The 12,421-nt window shown below is 39.8% G+C and overlaps 1 protein-coding gene across 2 annotated transcripts in view; it reads right to left on the bottom strand.

Annotated features, from left to right (window-relative positions):
* The window catches only part of raly (RALY heterogeneous nuclear ribonucleoprotein), a 59,538-nt gene that overhangs the window by 4,261 nt on the left and 42,856 nt on the right, over positions 1–12,421 (bottom strand). For both annotated transcript variants that reach the window (XM_051933092.1, XM_028811965.2), the window contains exon 7: positions 5,974–6,110. In XM_051933092.1, coding sequence (XP_051789052.1) covers positions 5,974–6,110 — 137 coding nt within the window. The remainder of the gene's footprint in view (positions 1–5,973; positions 6,111–12,421) is intronic.

The raw sequence follows: 12,421 nt of genomic DNA, 5'->3' as shown, positions 1-12,421 counted from the left end.
TTTCTACAGTCACGGTCTTTGGCCACACTTGTAAGAACATTAAGAAAGGTGGTGGTAGTGGTAATGCTGTGGTGATTTTTGAGTAGTCAGGAAAGGATTTCTTGCCATAACAACTGTGTGTCTACCCAAAGAGCTTGTACAAGTCCCCAGATCTATCCAGTCCAGTTAAGCATCCCAGGCCTATGCTGAAAATTCTTCATCTTTAGGGTGAAAGATGTTCCCTGCAATTGTTGCTCTGATTAAGTGTGAGACTTCAGGGCTACCATCACTATGGCCTTTTTAACGCACACTCTAAAAATAAATCTTTCAGTTGAGAAGATGTGTTAAAATGTAACAGATGTGGACTATATAGATAAAAGATAAAAAGCCAAGTCTGCAAAGAACCTGCTAAACCATGTCTTCATGGCTTCACCCTTTATTAAACATGAGATGCAATCTTCCATGAAATTCTTCTATTCATTTACTTAGTCTAACATATTCCAATTTAACAGTCACTCATCCAGTCCTAACTTTTTCAATGACCACTTCTCATGGCACAATTGTCCAGACACCTTCTACAGACCTAAAAAGGCGTAACACAGCTTCTTACCCTTCACCTGATGCTTCTACTGCATTTGTCTGGCAAAAAAGGTCTCATCTGTTTTTCCCTTTCTAGGCATGAAAGTAAACTGCATTTCACTTATTCTTGAACTGATTCTTTTCTCTGTCACTCTGCCCACAAGTTTGCTTGCTCAATGTGATCCCCAATCCAGCAGATCACTCTTTCCTTTGTGTACTACAACAAGCAGACTTCTTTTCCAAAAAGGTATTCCGCTCTCCGCACACAATCACATTGCAGATATCTTTCAACAATACCACTCTGGTCTTTCCACTTCCTTCACCATTTCCAACCCCACTCTATTTAAGCTCACCACTTTATGGATCTTCATCTTTTTCTGTGCGTTTGTGATCACCTCTTTGAAAATCTTAACGGCACGGTCCTTCTAATTTGTCATAAACTTCGCCATCTCATTTGTTCTCAATCAGCAACCTCTGCAGATAAACGTAACTAAAAAGCACCCAGCGCAAACAAAAAGTGTGCATTATCACTAACACTGGGGTGAACAGCAAGCTTACTGTGAGCGATATGGTGGTCAATCAGAGGACACGGCAGAGCTACATGAGATCACTAATATATCACAAAAATGTTTGGGATGTGGGAGGAAAACAAGGACATTCAGCAGACAGGATACCGAGTAAACTGGAGAGGAGGCAAAGCCCCTTTGGAGCACTTTAAACAGACGATGAAAATATAAACACAACTGACTCCAAACACACGAAGACAAGACAGCAGACCACATTAGCCTGATGCTAGCCAGTATTATGGATAAACTCCCCAAATATTACTGAGACTGCTAAAATGTGATGGGCAAACCAAACAACTCTTCGGGGGTCTATGCCAGTAAGACTAGAGAAGTTTATAATGCAAAGCGCCCAGAAGGAAGTAGACTGGTAATAAGGTTTAAGGTGCTGTTTAGAGAAAACTTACACTTAAAACAAATTGGTTACACTTTAGGGAAAATAAATAAACCAACTGGGAAAGTAAAAAAAGATACCAACATAAATGACGGGATTCTCTCATCAAGCATTTCCTAACCAACAGCCATTCTGCAAACCTGCACTGCTACTTAATGAACTCCACCGGTGTTCCTGCACAGTTCACAAATGCAGCAGAGTCCTGTAATCTGACCAGTAAAAACATCAAAGATGGCTTCTGCATGCCAGTTTAATTTTTCTTTTCTAAAGCTGCAGACAGGTAAAGTGCACTTCTGAAACTCTCCTTAAATCGATGGACTGTTTGGCAAACCATATCAAACATTTTAGATGTGCACAACAGTGCCCCAATCCTTGGCCATTCATGTGTGCCTCTACTGGTCCACTCCCATGACTGAATATCCATAGGAATCAAGTCAGTAGAAACATGTCAGGCTGGGGGAAACACTGGCCTAAAAGGAGCCCAAAGCATTAACCGGAAACAAAATTACCAAGAGCTACAACTATGCAGAAAAACCAAATCTTGTTGTTTCACAGACAAAATTAAATCATCCAGTCTTTGGAGCTTCTTGGTTTGCACCAACACAGAAGCACAAATAAATGTCTTACTGTTTCAAGGTCTCAATAGGAATCTGCATTGTCACTTATGGAGCTGGGCATGAAGAAACTACCAAACACTCCATTCCAGAAATAAACATAACAGTTCTATGATTGGGGGGAACCAACATGCCCTGTCAGGTTTGAGGTACCATTCTCCTGCCCCCCCAAAACCAAACACTGAATAGACACCTTAACCAGGACAGCCTTACAACATCCAGTTCAGCCACAGAGGCAACCTTAGCCAGTGAATTGTACTTCCAGCACTGCCAAAGTGTTCCTTCCACAGTTCTCCAGCGCTTAGTTAAAGTCAACCACTCCACACCCTTGTAAAGATCAGTCTGGATAATAGCCAATGGTCTAATGCATCTTTAAGGCTGCCAAACTCCCCACTGATGAACTTTTGCCTTGATCATTATCTTGGGTAATATGATCTTGGCCTGCCTGTACGCCAAGGCCATCATAATGCGATTTTTTTTTTTTTAACTTCATTTGTCCTCTAAACATTTATCATTTTTGTAACAACATGCACCTGTTATGATTCAGCTCAGCTCCTTCACAACCTGCATCCTGGTCTTGAGCAGAGTCCATTTAGATCCCATGTCACCAACCCCCAGGGGACACAGAAGGCATGCATCTGAAGGTGAACATTTTTTTTTCGCGATTCAATTATTTTTAGCTCATATTAATAAAAAAATTTAATATGGAATGAGTTCATTATATAACCTAATTTTAACCCCAGAAATCGCCCATCCCCTTCCCTTCCCTAAACCCTCCCTCCACTACACCTAAGCTTGTGGATATACCAGCAGGAAAAGCGACGATAGCATCTCATCACACCACCACACCTAGACAAGCAAGTCACTGCACAACAAATTATTGGTCATAGAAGATTTCAACAGAGAAACAGAAAAATGCCAGTTTTGGAGGGCCTCACTGACTATATATAACTTGCAATGCAGTTATGGGATGAGGACAGCATCACGGTGATGAGGGACTTCTATCAAGAAGTTTGGAGTAATTTAGCAGTTACCATGTTGAAACAGACAATAAACTCACATTAAGCACGTTTACGCGCACACACACACAAGTGAGATGAAGTGGGTAACCTAGTTAAGGCAGAAATTGGCTTTCTTAAAAACTCCTGTCTACATGCACAAGTCCCCTCCTTTGGGAAAACACCCTGATGTCACAGAGGTACCCAAAAATAAGAATAAACATCAACTGCCACCTTTAATCTAAAAATTAAAGTCTCCCAAGCAGTGTTGGGAATATCTCTCTATTATAATAAAAAAACCTTGGGAAGACCGAGATGTAATTTTCTCAGAGAGACACTTTCACGTCCCACGAGACGAGATTTTGTGCCAAGAGATTTAACCACGCCTGGGGCTGGAAATAAAAGACAAAGAGTAGAAGACAAAGTAGAATATTGTAAAGAATTCAAAAATGTTGGTGTGATACACATGCAGAGCAGGTTAGAGATAATGGAAGTATGAAATTTCGGAAGTCTCAAAAAAATAATAGTAAAGATAACAGCGCAAACAAACGGAAATTATTACTCAGTGAAATAACGGAACAGTAAAAAGAGATCAAATATATTGTTCGGATTTAAACTTTAAGTTGGAGACTTGTAGATCATCTAATTCGTGTTGCCATCAGGGAAAAGTAGTGTTTCTTCCCAATGAAGAGGTGTATCCGCGAGAATTAAAAGATTTGTTGTTTGGTGAAAGTGAAATCCTGCGAGAGAAAATTTCAAGCCCCGCAAAATAAGACTTTATGCAAAGAGATTTGGAAATGTCCTGCCCACATCTAAAACATTTACAACCACACACAAGGTCCAATCATTTCTCATTTGTTTGAATGCTAACGTCAGACACGGTTTGTGTAGAGAGAAAGAAAAGATATTCACTCACGGGCAGTTATACGTTGCATTGTCACGATGTAATTACAAACACGGAATCAAAATTCAATACGATATTGACGAAAAGGTAAAAGCTAAAAGAGATTGAACATATGGACATAGACAATATCTACATACTTTTGTCATATCACCTAAATCGGAGACTTGTAGATTGTTTAATTCGTGTTGCCATCAGGGAAAAGTAGTGTTTCTTCCCAATGAAGTGGCGTATACGCGAGAATTAAAAGTTTTGTTGTTTGGTAAAAGTGAAATCCACATACGCGAGCGGCACAAATGCGAAGATGCTGGTGTGTAGCGCAGGCCGTGGGGTTGGCGAGCGAAGCGAGTAGGTGACAAAATCCCCTAGTTACTTTTAAAAGAAATTTAGTTGCATTACTTGTTACAAAAAAAATAACTAAATACAGTATGTGATATAATTATAAAATGTAATGCATTGTAATTTGTGCATTATTTTTGCATTATTTCTTATTTTTTTGTATGAAAAACTGCACATTTGAATGGTCAGCATTTGTTATTAAATCCTAAGCCCATAAAGAACCCTTCATGAAACTGAACAGTCAAACACAATTATTTTCTTGCCTTTTTCAAACATGTTTAGTCCTTCATGTGCTCTGAAGTAAAGAGCATCCATCCACTTTTCACATCTCAGCCTGAGCCCCTGGTGATTTGTGGTATGAACACTGGCCGCTGTATCACCCGATCACACTGTTTCATCATGTCGATAGAAAATAGCTAGATTAAAACTGGACTGGCACTTTACTAATATGTTTCTGGTAGTGCACTGCAGACAACATACTTTTCTGCATGGCTGTGCGACTGAGCCCAACAAAGGACTGGCAAACCAGCACTTGTGCGACTTGCTTAACATCCAATGCTGCTGTGATAATTAAAACACGGGGATTTTTCACTTCAATAAAATAAGTATTGTATTAGGTTATTCATCACTTTAAAAATTAATCTTAACTACATAACACGTGTTTCTTTTAATGCATTACCTGTAACACCGTTACACAGGTTGTGATGCTGAATATTGCACAGCACAATCATGTTCTTGTTTCATTTTGTTCTTAACTTTGTGTTCTTTAGGGTTTAATAAATGTATCCTTCATATTATTGTCTGCCCACATAATGACTTATTAAAATAGATTAATATAAATACTTTCATATTAAAGACACATTTTTAGTGCATTTATGCATTGCTACTTATTCAACCTAAAGATCTTTGTGTAGATTATATCGGACTGTGCTGTCTAACTGGCATAAGCAGCAGGCTTGAAACATGACCGTGCTAGAGTGAAAAGAAGAAGGGCCCACAAACTCCTGTAGAGGGCAGCAACTCCTCACTTCAAGAATGACAAAGTGGAGTCAACTGTTTGATGCTGGTGCTTCTCAGAAGGAGACCGTCACTCTTCAGGATATAGACTAACTGGGGATTACCACACCAAGTGCCAATGCCCCATTCATTTCTGTTGCTTAAAAGTTTAATCATTTGTACTTTCCTTCCAACTACTCATTTTCAAAGTGATCTAAAATCCTCCATGGTTTAAATGTAATATTAACAGTGCATAAAATGTCAAGTGTAACATTTCCAAAAATGTTTTTTTTTAAAAAACAGGTTTAAAGATGCAAAAAAACACAAAATATAGCTTAAGTTGATGAAAAAAAAAATAATAATCACGTTGACCTTGAATAGACCATGGTTACTACAATTATGGAAAGGTACAGATGGTAAGGTAGATGGATTTTCGCATTAAATACATTTAGCGAGGAGCAGAACATTAATTAATTTTATTGAAGTACATCTCTTTGTACAAGCAATGGATATAAAACAGTCTACAATATCAGTTGTGGTCCCGGTGATGTAAAAAGCCAAACTGGGTAAACTCCTCCTACAACACTCCATTAAAAGCCAATGAACTTACCACATCATCTTCATTCTCATCATGCATACCATCCTCTCCATCATCCCCATTCAGTTGTTCTTCTGTGGAGTCTTCTATGTCTGAGGCAGAATCATCATGAGATACTTCACTTCTACAGTCTTCTGACTTTCTGATGGCTACAGATACAGATTGGGATGTCAGTACCAGGAAGCCAAAAGGCTGATAGAGAAATGGAGGGTCATTTTCTGTATCACAAGGTATGCAATTCTATAATATAATATCCATATTACTAACCGAGAATGGTAAACCGGATGGCATGGACCCAGGTACACGGCGATGGACGCAGGAGACGTACTGCGCAGGCGGCGACAGCGCGCGTCTCATAAACCGCCAGCGAAGTGTGATCCACCGCGCACGAAGGAGTCATCACTCAAAAACGAAAGAGCTCTTGACGTAAATGAGAAATGAAGCAACAACGCGCCCATAGCTAATGACTACTGACACAGACACACAAAAAAGAGGATTCTGCGTTTCAGCCCAGATTCAAACGGAAGAGGCTACGGAGGCCCCACAGGTCAACAAAGATAGTACGGAAGGCGCGGGAAAGTACGAAAGGCAAAGGCGCCTACACAGCATAGTGAAACCCAACATAGTACAGACGGCGCAGGCGTCACCGCCATATTGTGAGTGGCACTACTGCGGAGTGAAGGCGCAGGCGTCACCACCATATTGTGAGTGGCACTACTGTGGAGTGAAGTTAGGAATAATGTGCTGCTGGGGATTGTACAAACCAGCTCGACTAACGGAGCTACAAACACGAGCCCGCATGGATAAAGAAAATAAACGTGGGCACCTACTACGCGCGTCTGAAACCGCGGAAGCAAAACTGTCTCGGCTCCAGAACCAAACAGCTCGACTAACAGAGCTACAAAAACGTGCCAGCATGGACAAATACAATGAACATAGGCGCCTACAACGCGCACCTGAAACTGCGGAAGCAAAGCAGGCACGGGGGGTTGGCGAGCAGGGGGCGAAGCCCCCTAGTATTCTATAATAAAGAATGCCTTTCTAAGATGGCAAACTGTGGGACTCTCAAGCACACTCCCTAATAATGGAGCAGAAACGCTAATGAGTATCTGAAAGAGATACTGGAACAACTTAGTCATCAGCTAGCCAAACAAGCTAGCTACACAGAATGCTCTCGGCTCGCTTGTCAAATTTCCTAAAAATTCCTTATAATAACTCACACAAATTCATTGTTTTAACTTATTTCTAATGCAGCTTAATCTTGTTATATAATGGATGGACACTGCAGGCCCTTTAAGAATGGAAGGCGCTCAACTGAGTACAGATGCTGGATTAATTGTATTCAGCTTGATGAACCATTATTTAGGATGTTTGGTGTTTGTTGTAAGGGAATCCTTCATGATCTTGACTGCAGTCAGTAAAGCCCAAGAGTGCTGGTGCCCATATCTAGCTCATCTTCATGTATGCCTGAGATAAGAGAGACTGGAGCACAGAGTATCAGCTGGTATTCTGATAATGAGTGGTAATGAGCAGAGAGATGCTAATGGATAGATAAGTGGATCGCTATTTCCTCATCTACTTCATCTCCTAGGTTAAACTATGCTGAATCAATGATGGTATTAAAAAATGAGAAAATTCCTCAGCATGTTTTAAGCTCTTGGTAGACTAACAGTTACTTACATTGATGGCATTTGAAAAGACTGACACGTGTTTGGGGAAATTGAAGTATTTGTTTATTGAAGGATGGTCTGTTTCAGTATTTTTATCTTTTCTTCTGTTTAACTTTTCATTTTGGGGAAAATGCAATGAGCTGAGTGGAGCTTTATGTAAATAATGTGTTCAGTGCCCTGGAAATAATGTGATTGCTGAAAGGTGTTGAATGCCTTTTGGATAGCTTTGTTCAGTTTCGGTCAAGATCACTCCATTTTGTTTTTCCAGACAAGGGGTTAGATGCAGAGACTGGTTGGTTTGGTAAAAAATAACTGCCTACAGCATGTGCTGGAGCAACATAGATTAACTGAGGGGACAGGGGTTTAAAAACAGAAAAGAAAGGCTACTGAATGATGCAATTGCCTAAATATTTATAAAATATATAAATATAAAGCCTCTATGTGCATGTGCATCTGCCTCAGCAAGCTCTAGTCCAGTGTTTCTCAAACTTTTTTGTCTGTTGGCACAGTAAAAAAACTAAAAAAATTTCGCGGCACACCAGGAAGAACAACAGTTGTTTTATAATAAAATGAAAAATTATTTTACCTGTTTTTAAGTATTACATTCAATGTGAAGGATGTGCCTGTTTTTGAGAGCAAATGCGATCTAATCGAGGCTCCAAAGTCGACAAACAAACTCGCATTTCAGCATCTATTGTAAGAAGTCTCTCTCTTTTCTTAGACTTGATTTCAGTCAGTGCTGAAAATCCAAACTCACAAAACCATGAAGATGCAAATGGAAGAATTATTTTGATTGCTTTTAAACTGATTGCAGGATATAACTTGTTGATTGAAATCCAAAACACATCCAGGCTTTTCTCGGCAAAACTTGACTTAAGAACTGCATTGTTTTTTAAATCAATGAGCTGCTCTTCTTCTTCAGTTGTAAGATTTGTAGCTTCATTGTTTCCAAATGGATAGCTGACCCATCCATATTCATTACTTCCAACTGTTGGGAAGTAATGCTGCAATGCTGACTGCAGGTGTGTCAAAGTGTACAGAATTTTGGGGGTGATTTCTTGATTTGAAGCACATTCATTGTAAGTAGGAAAGCAGTCGAAGACTCCTTTCGAGATCTTACTTTGCCACAACGACAATTTTTCACCAAATGACTTCAGTTTTGAGGATGCAGTGATGATGTTTTCCGATGGTCCTTGAAGACTTAAATTCAGTGAATTTAATTTGTCAAATAAATCAGAGAGAAATGTCACCTTAACCCACCAGATCTCGTCATGAATAGAAAATCCAAAGTCTTTTTTTTTCAGCCTCCAAGAATGAAATCAGCTCAGCCTTGAGTTGGACGACACGCTTTAACACTTTTCCCCTGGAGAGCCAACGAACGTTGGTGTGATACAGGAGGCATTTGTAGTCTGAATCCATTGCTTCACAGAGCTGAGAGAAAAGTCGGGATGCAAGCGGTCGAGATTTGATGAAGTTTACAACTGTAATCACTTGATCCAGAACAGACATCAAATCTTTCGGCAAAGATTTGAAGGCAAGAGCTTCTCTGTGGATCATGCAGTGAACAACTAATACATTTGGATTTTCTTGACGCACAAGAGTGACAAATCCCTTTCTATTTCCCTGCATGGAAGGACAGCCATCGGTGCAAACGCTGACACAGTTTTTCCACTGTAGTTTGAAGAGCAAAATGTTTTCGTTCACCACATTGAAAATATCTTCGCCTTTGGTCGTAGTTTGTAAGTCTTTGCAAAATAAGAATTCGTTGACACATTTTTCATCCTTTATGAACCGAATAAAAGCTAGCAGCTAGGCTTTGCCGCTAACGTCAGTGGATTCATCAACTTGAAGAGACCACAACAGAGACACTTCATCGTCAGGCGCGTCAAAGTGTTCGCAGATTTGATCTTGTAAATCTGACGATAAGTCTTCAATTCTGCGTGAGATAGTATCATTTGACAAAGGAACTTTCTTAACTTTTTCGGCGGCATCGGGTCCAAGGATAGTTTCAACAACTATTGCTAAAGCTGGTGCAATGACTGATTCAGCCTCTGTATGCGCTTTCTTGCGTTTTGCTAATAACTGAGCAACCTTATAACTTGCAATCAATCCCTTTTCTGGCAGCTTTAGGTAGTTCGTAAGTTTCTTAGCTTGTTTATTTTGTTGAGCCCTGATGTTTTCGAAGTATTCCTTCGGTTGCGCTTTTACAGCTGGATGTTTTGTTTCCAAGTGTCTCTTCAATTTGCTTGGAACAAGCGCCTCATTCGACAGAGCTGAATTGCAGATCAGACAGAATGGCAATGGAGCATCTTCAGGTCCCGAAGATATGAAACCATATCCGATGTAATCTTCTTTGTACCTTCGTTTGGTTCCTTGCTTTTTTTTTAACGCTTTCGCAGTTTCATTCTTGCTAACGTATTTCTCCATGGATAACAATGAATAACGCTTATTGATAATTTGTTATTATTAGCATACACCTAAAAAATTTAAATGAAACACATCGCTTATTATTATCGTTACCAATTCAAAAACTGCTGTGCGTCTGCTAGGGCGGCCTACATTTTAGTCATTATAATAATATATGTATAGTGGAAAATTCCATAACCTGAATAGCTAACACCCGTTTCCGTCAAAATGTAGCGTTCCGATTTAGCAGGGCAGAGAATAGGGGAGAGTGCGGGCTACTATTACTGGTCGTTGCAAGTGGGGACGTCATCGCAACGTAGGATAAAAATTTAATAGTAGGCAGACCTGTGTAACGCTGCACGTGTAGCGTTCTGAAAACCTGTATAAATTTCAAATATTTGTAGAAACTCCCGCGGCACATCTGCAAATCTTCCGTGGCACACTAGTGTGCCGCGGCACACAGTTTGAGAAAAACTGCTCTAGTCATTCTGTACAGCTTTTTCTATGACAAGTCAATCAGACTCTTAATTTCAAGCTGTTTAACTAAGAGCATGTCTCAGTACATAAGAACTGTTCTTTGAAGATGATCCTTTAGTCTTCGATTTAGTCATCTTACTCTATAACTAACTCTTTTCACTCCACAGCCCTAATTTAGGATGAACTTCTAGTCCAAAGGCACTTGCAAATACAGAACGTTTGACAAATAATAGGAGCTCAGGGAACAAAGGAATAGGCCACCCAAAAATGAGAACTTTATCTGTTACTTGTGTTGCTTGTATTAATGGCCGAGAAAAAGGTTTAATCTCATGTTTTAAAGGATAACAGAGGTAAAGTTCCTGACACAATAAGCTTCTAAGGGGACCAACACGAAACAAACAGCAAACACTATCAAAACGTCCATGAAAAAGATATTAGTTCACTCGTATTGCACAATCCACATTTAAAGCCATTCAGTCGTACGCTCACAACATTCCCAGTAACTAAAATTTAAATAAAATACAGTGGTGCCTCACACAACGAACTTAATTCGTTCCAGGAGCAAGTTTGTTATGCGAAAAGTTCGTTATGTGAAACGCGTTTTCCCATAACAATACATGTTAAAAAAAATAATTCGTTCTGTAGCATAAAATATGCTAAGATGACATAAAAAAAGATAAATTTTTTGTTATTATTTTTATTTAGATACATCTAAAAACATAATTTTTTTTTAAAAAAAACACACATTTTTTTAATTTTAAGACAGACTAAGTAGAGTCTACCGAATCTTGCACATCTTCATCCATTTTCTGCTTTTTGGCCGATGGTTTCATGAAAAACCTGTCCAAAGTCGTTTGTTTTTCTCTTTTCTTCAACATCTGCCGGAAATAACGGACAAGAGTATCGGAGTAAAGATCGTTGATCCTGTTTGCTTCAGCTGAATCCGGATAGTGGGCATTGGTAAACTCCTGAACTGCTTTCCATTTGACCAGGATGTTCTTGATGTCAGCAGTTGGGATTGGTTGATTGTTTGATTGTTGCTCCTCGTTATCAGATGACGCTTCCCTTTGAGCATTGTCCTGTTGCTGGACCAGAAGTGCTTGGAGCTCTTCAGTTGTCAGCTCTTCTTCGTGTTCCTCAATAATCTCCTCTACATCCTCTTCCTCTACCTCTAATTCCAACCTTTGGGCCACTGTGATGATGTCCTTCACCACTTCTGTGTCATCAACTACTGCTTCTTCCTGGGTCCACGAAGGCACAAGCATCTTCCAAGCAGAAATGAGGGTCCTTTGTGACACTTCTTCCCAGGCCTTCTGTATAAGTCATATTGCCATAAGGACATCAAATTTCTCCTTCCAAAACTTTCGGACAGTCATATTGTCTCCACCAAACTCGCATTCTTCAAACACCTTATTAAAGAGGGCTCTAGTGTAGAGTTTTTTAAAGTTCGCAATAACTTGCTGATCCATTGGCTGAAGAATGGATGTGGTGTTTGGTGGCAAATACTGCACCTTGATAAAAGGATAATTTTCCTGCAATATTTCCTCTAGGTCTTTTGAGTGAGAAGGGGCATTGTCAAGTATCAGAAGGGCTTTGAGCGGCAGTTCTTTTTCCAGCAAGAATTTCTTCACGGCAGGAGCAAAGGTTTCCAGAATCCATTCGTTGAAGATAACTTGGGTCACCCAGGCTTTTTGATTGGACTTCCAATGGACGGGCAGTTTGGACTTAATAACGTTATTTTTCTTGAAAATTCTGGGATTTTCAGAGTGATAAACCAATAGAGGTTTGATCTTGAGGTCTCCGCTGGCATTAGACGAAAAGATAAGGGTAAGTCTGTCCTTCATGGCTTTGTGTCCTGGCAATTTCTTCTCCTCTTTTGTAATGAAGGTTCTGCTCGGCATTCTTTT

This window comes from Erpetoichthys calabaricus, chromosome 10, assembly GCF_900747795.2.
Source record: "Erpetoichthys calabaricus chromosome 10, fErpCal1.3, whole genome shotgun sequence".
Lineage (NCBI taxonomy): Eukaryota > Metazoa > Chordata > Cladistia > Polypteriformes > Polypteridae > Erpetoichthys > Erpetoichthys calabaricus.
This window is presented reverse-complemented; position numbering and strand designations above follow the sequence as displayed.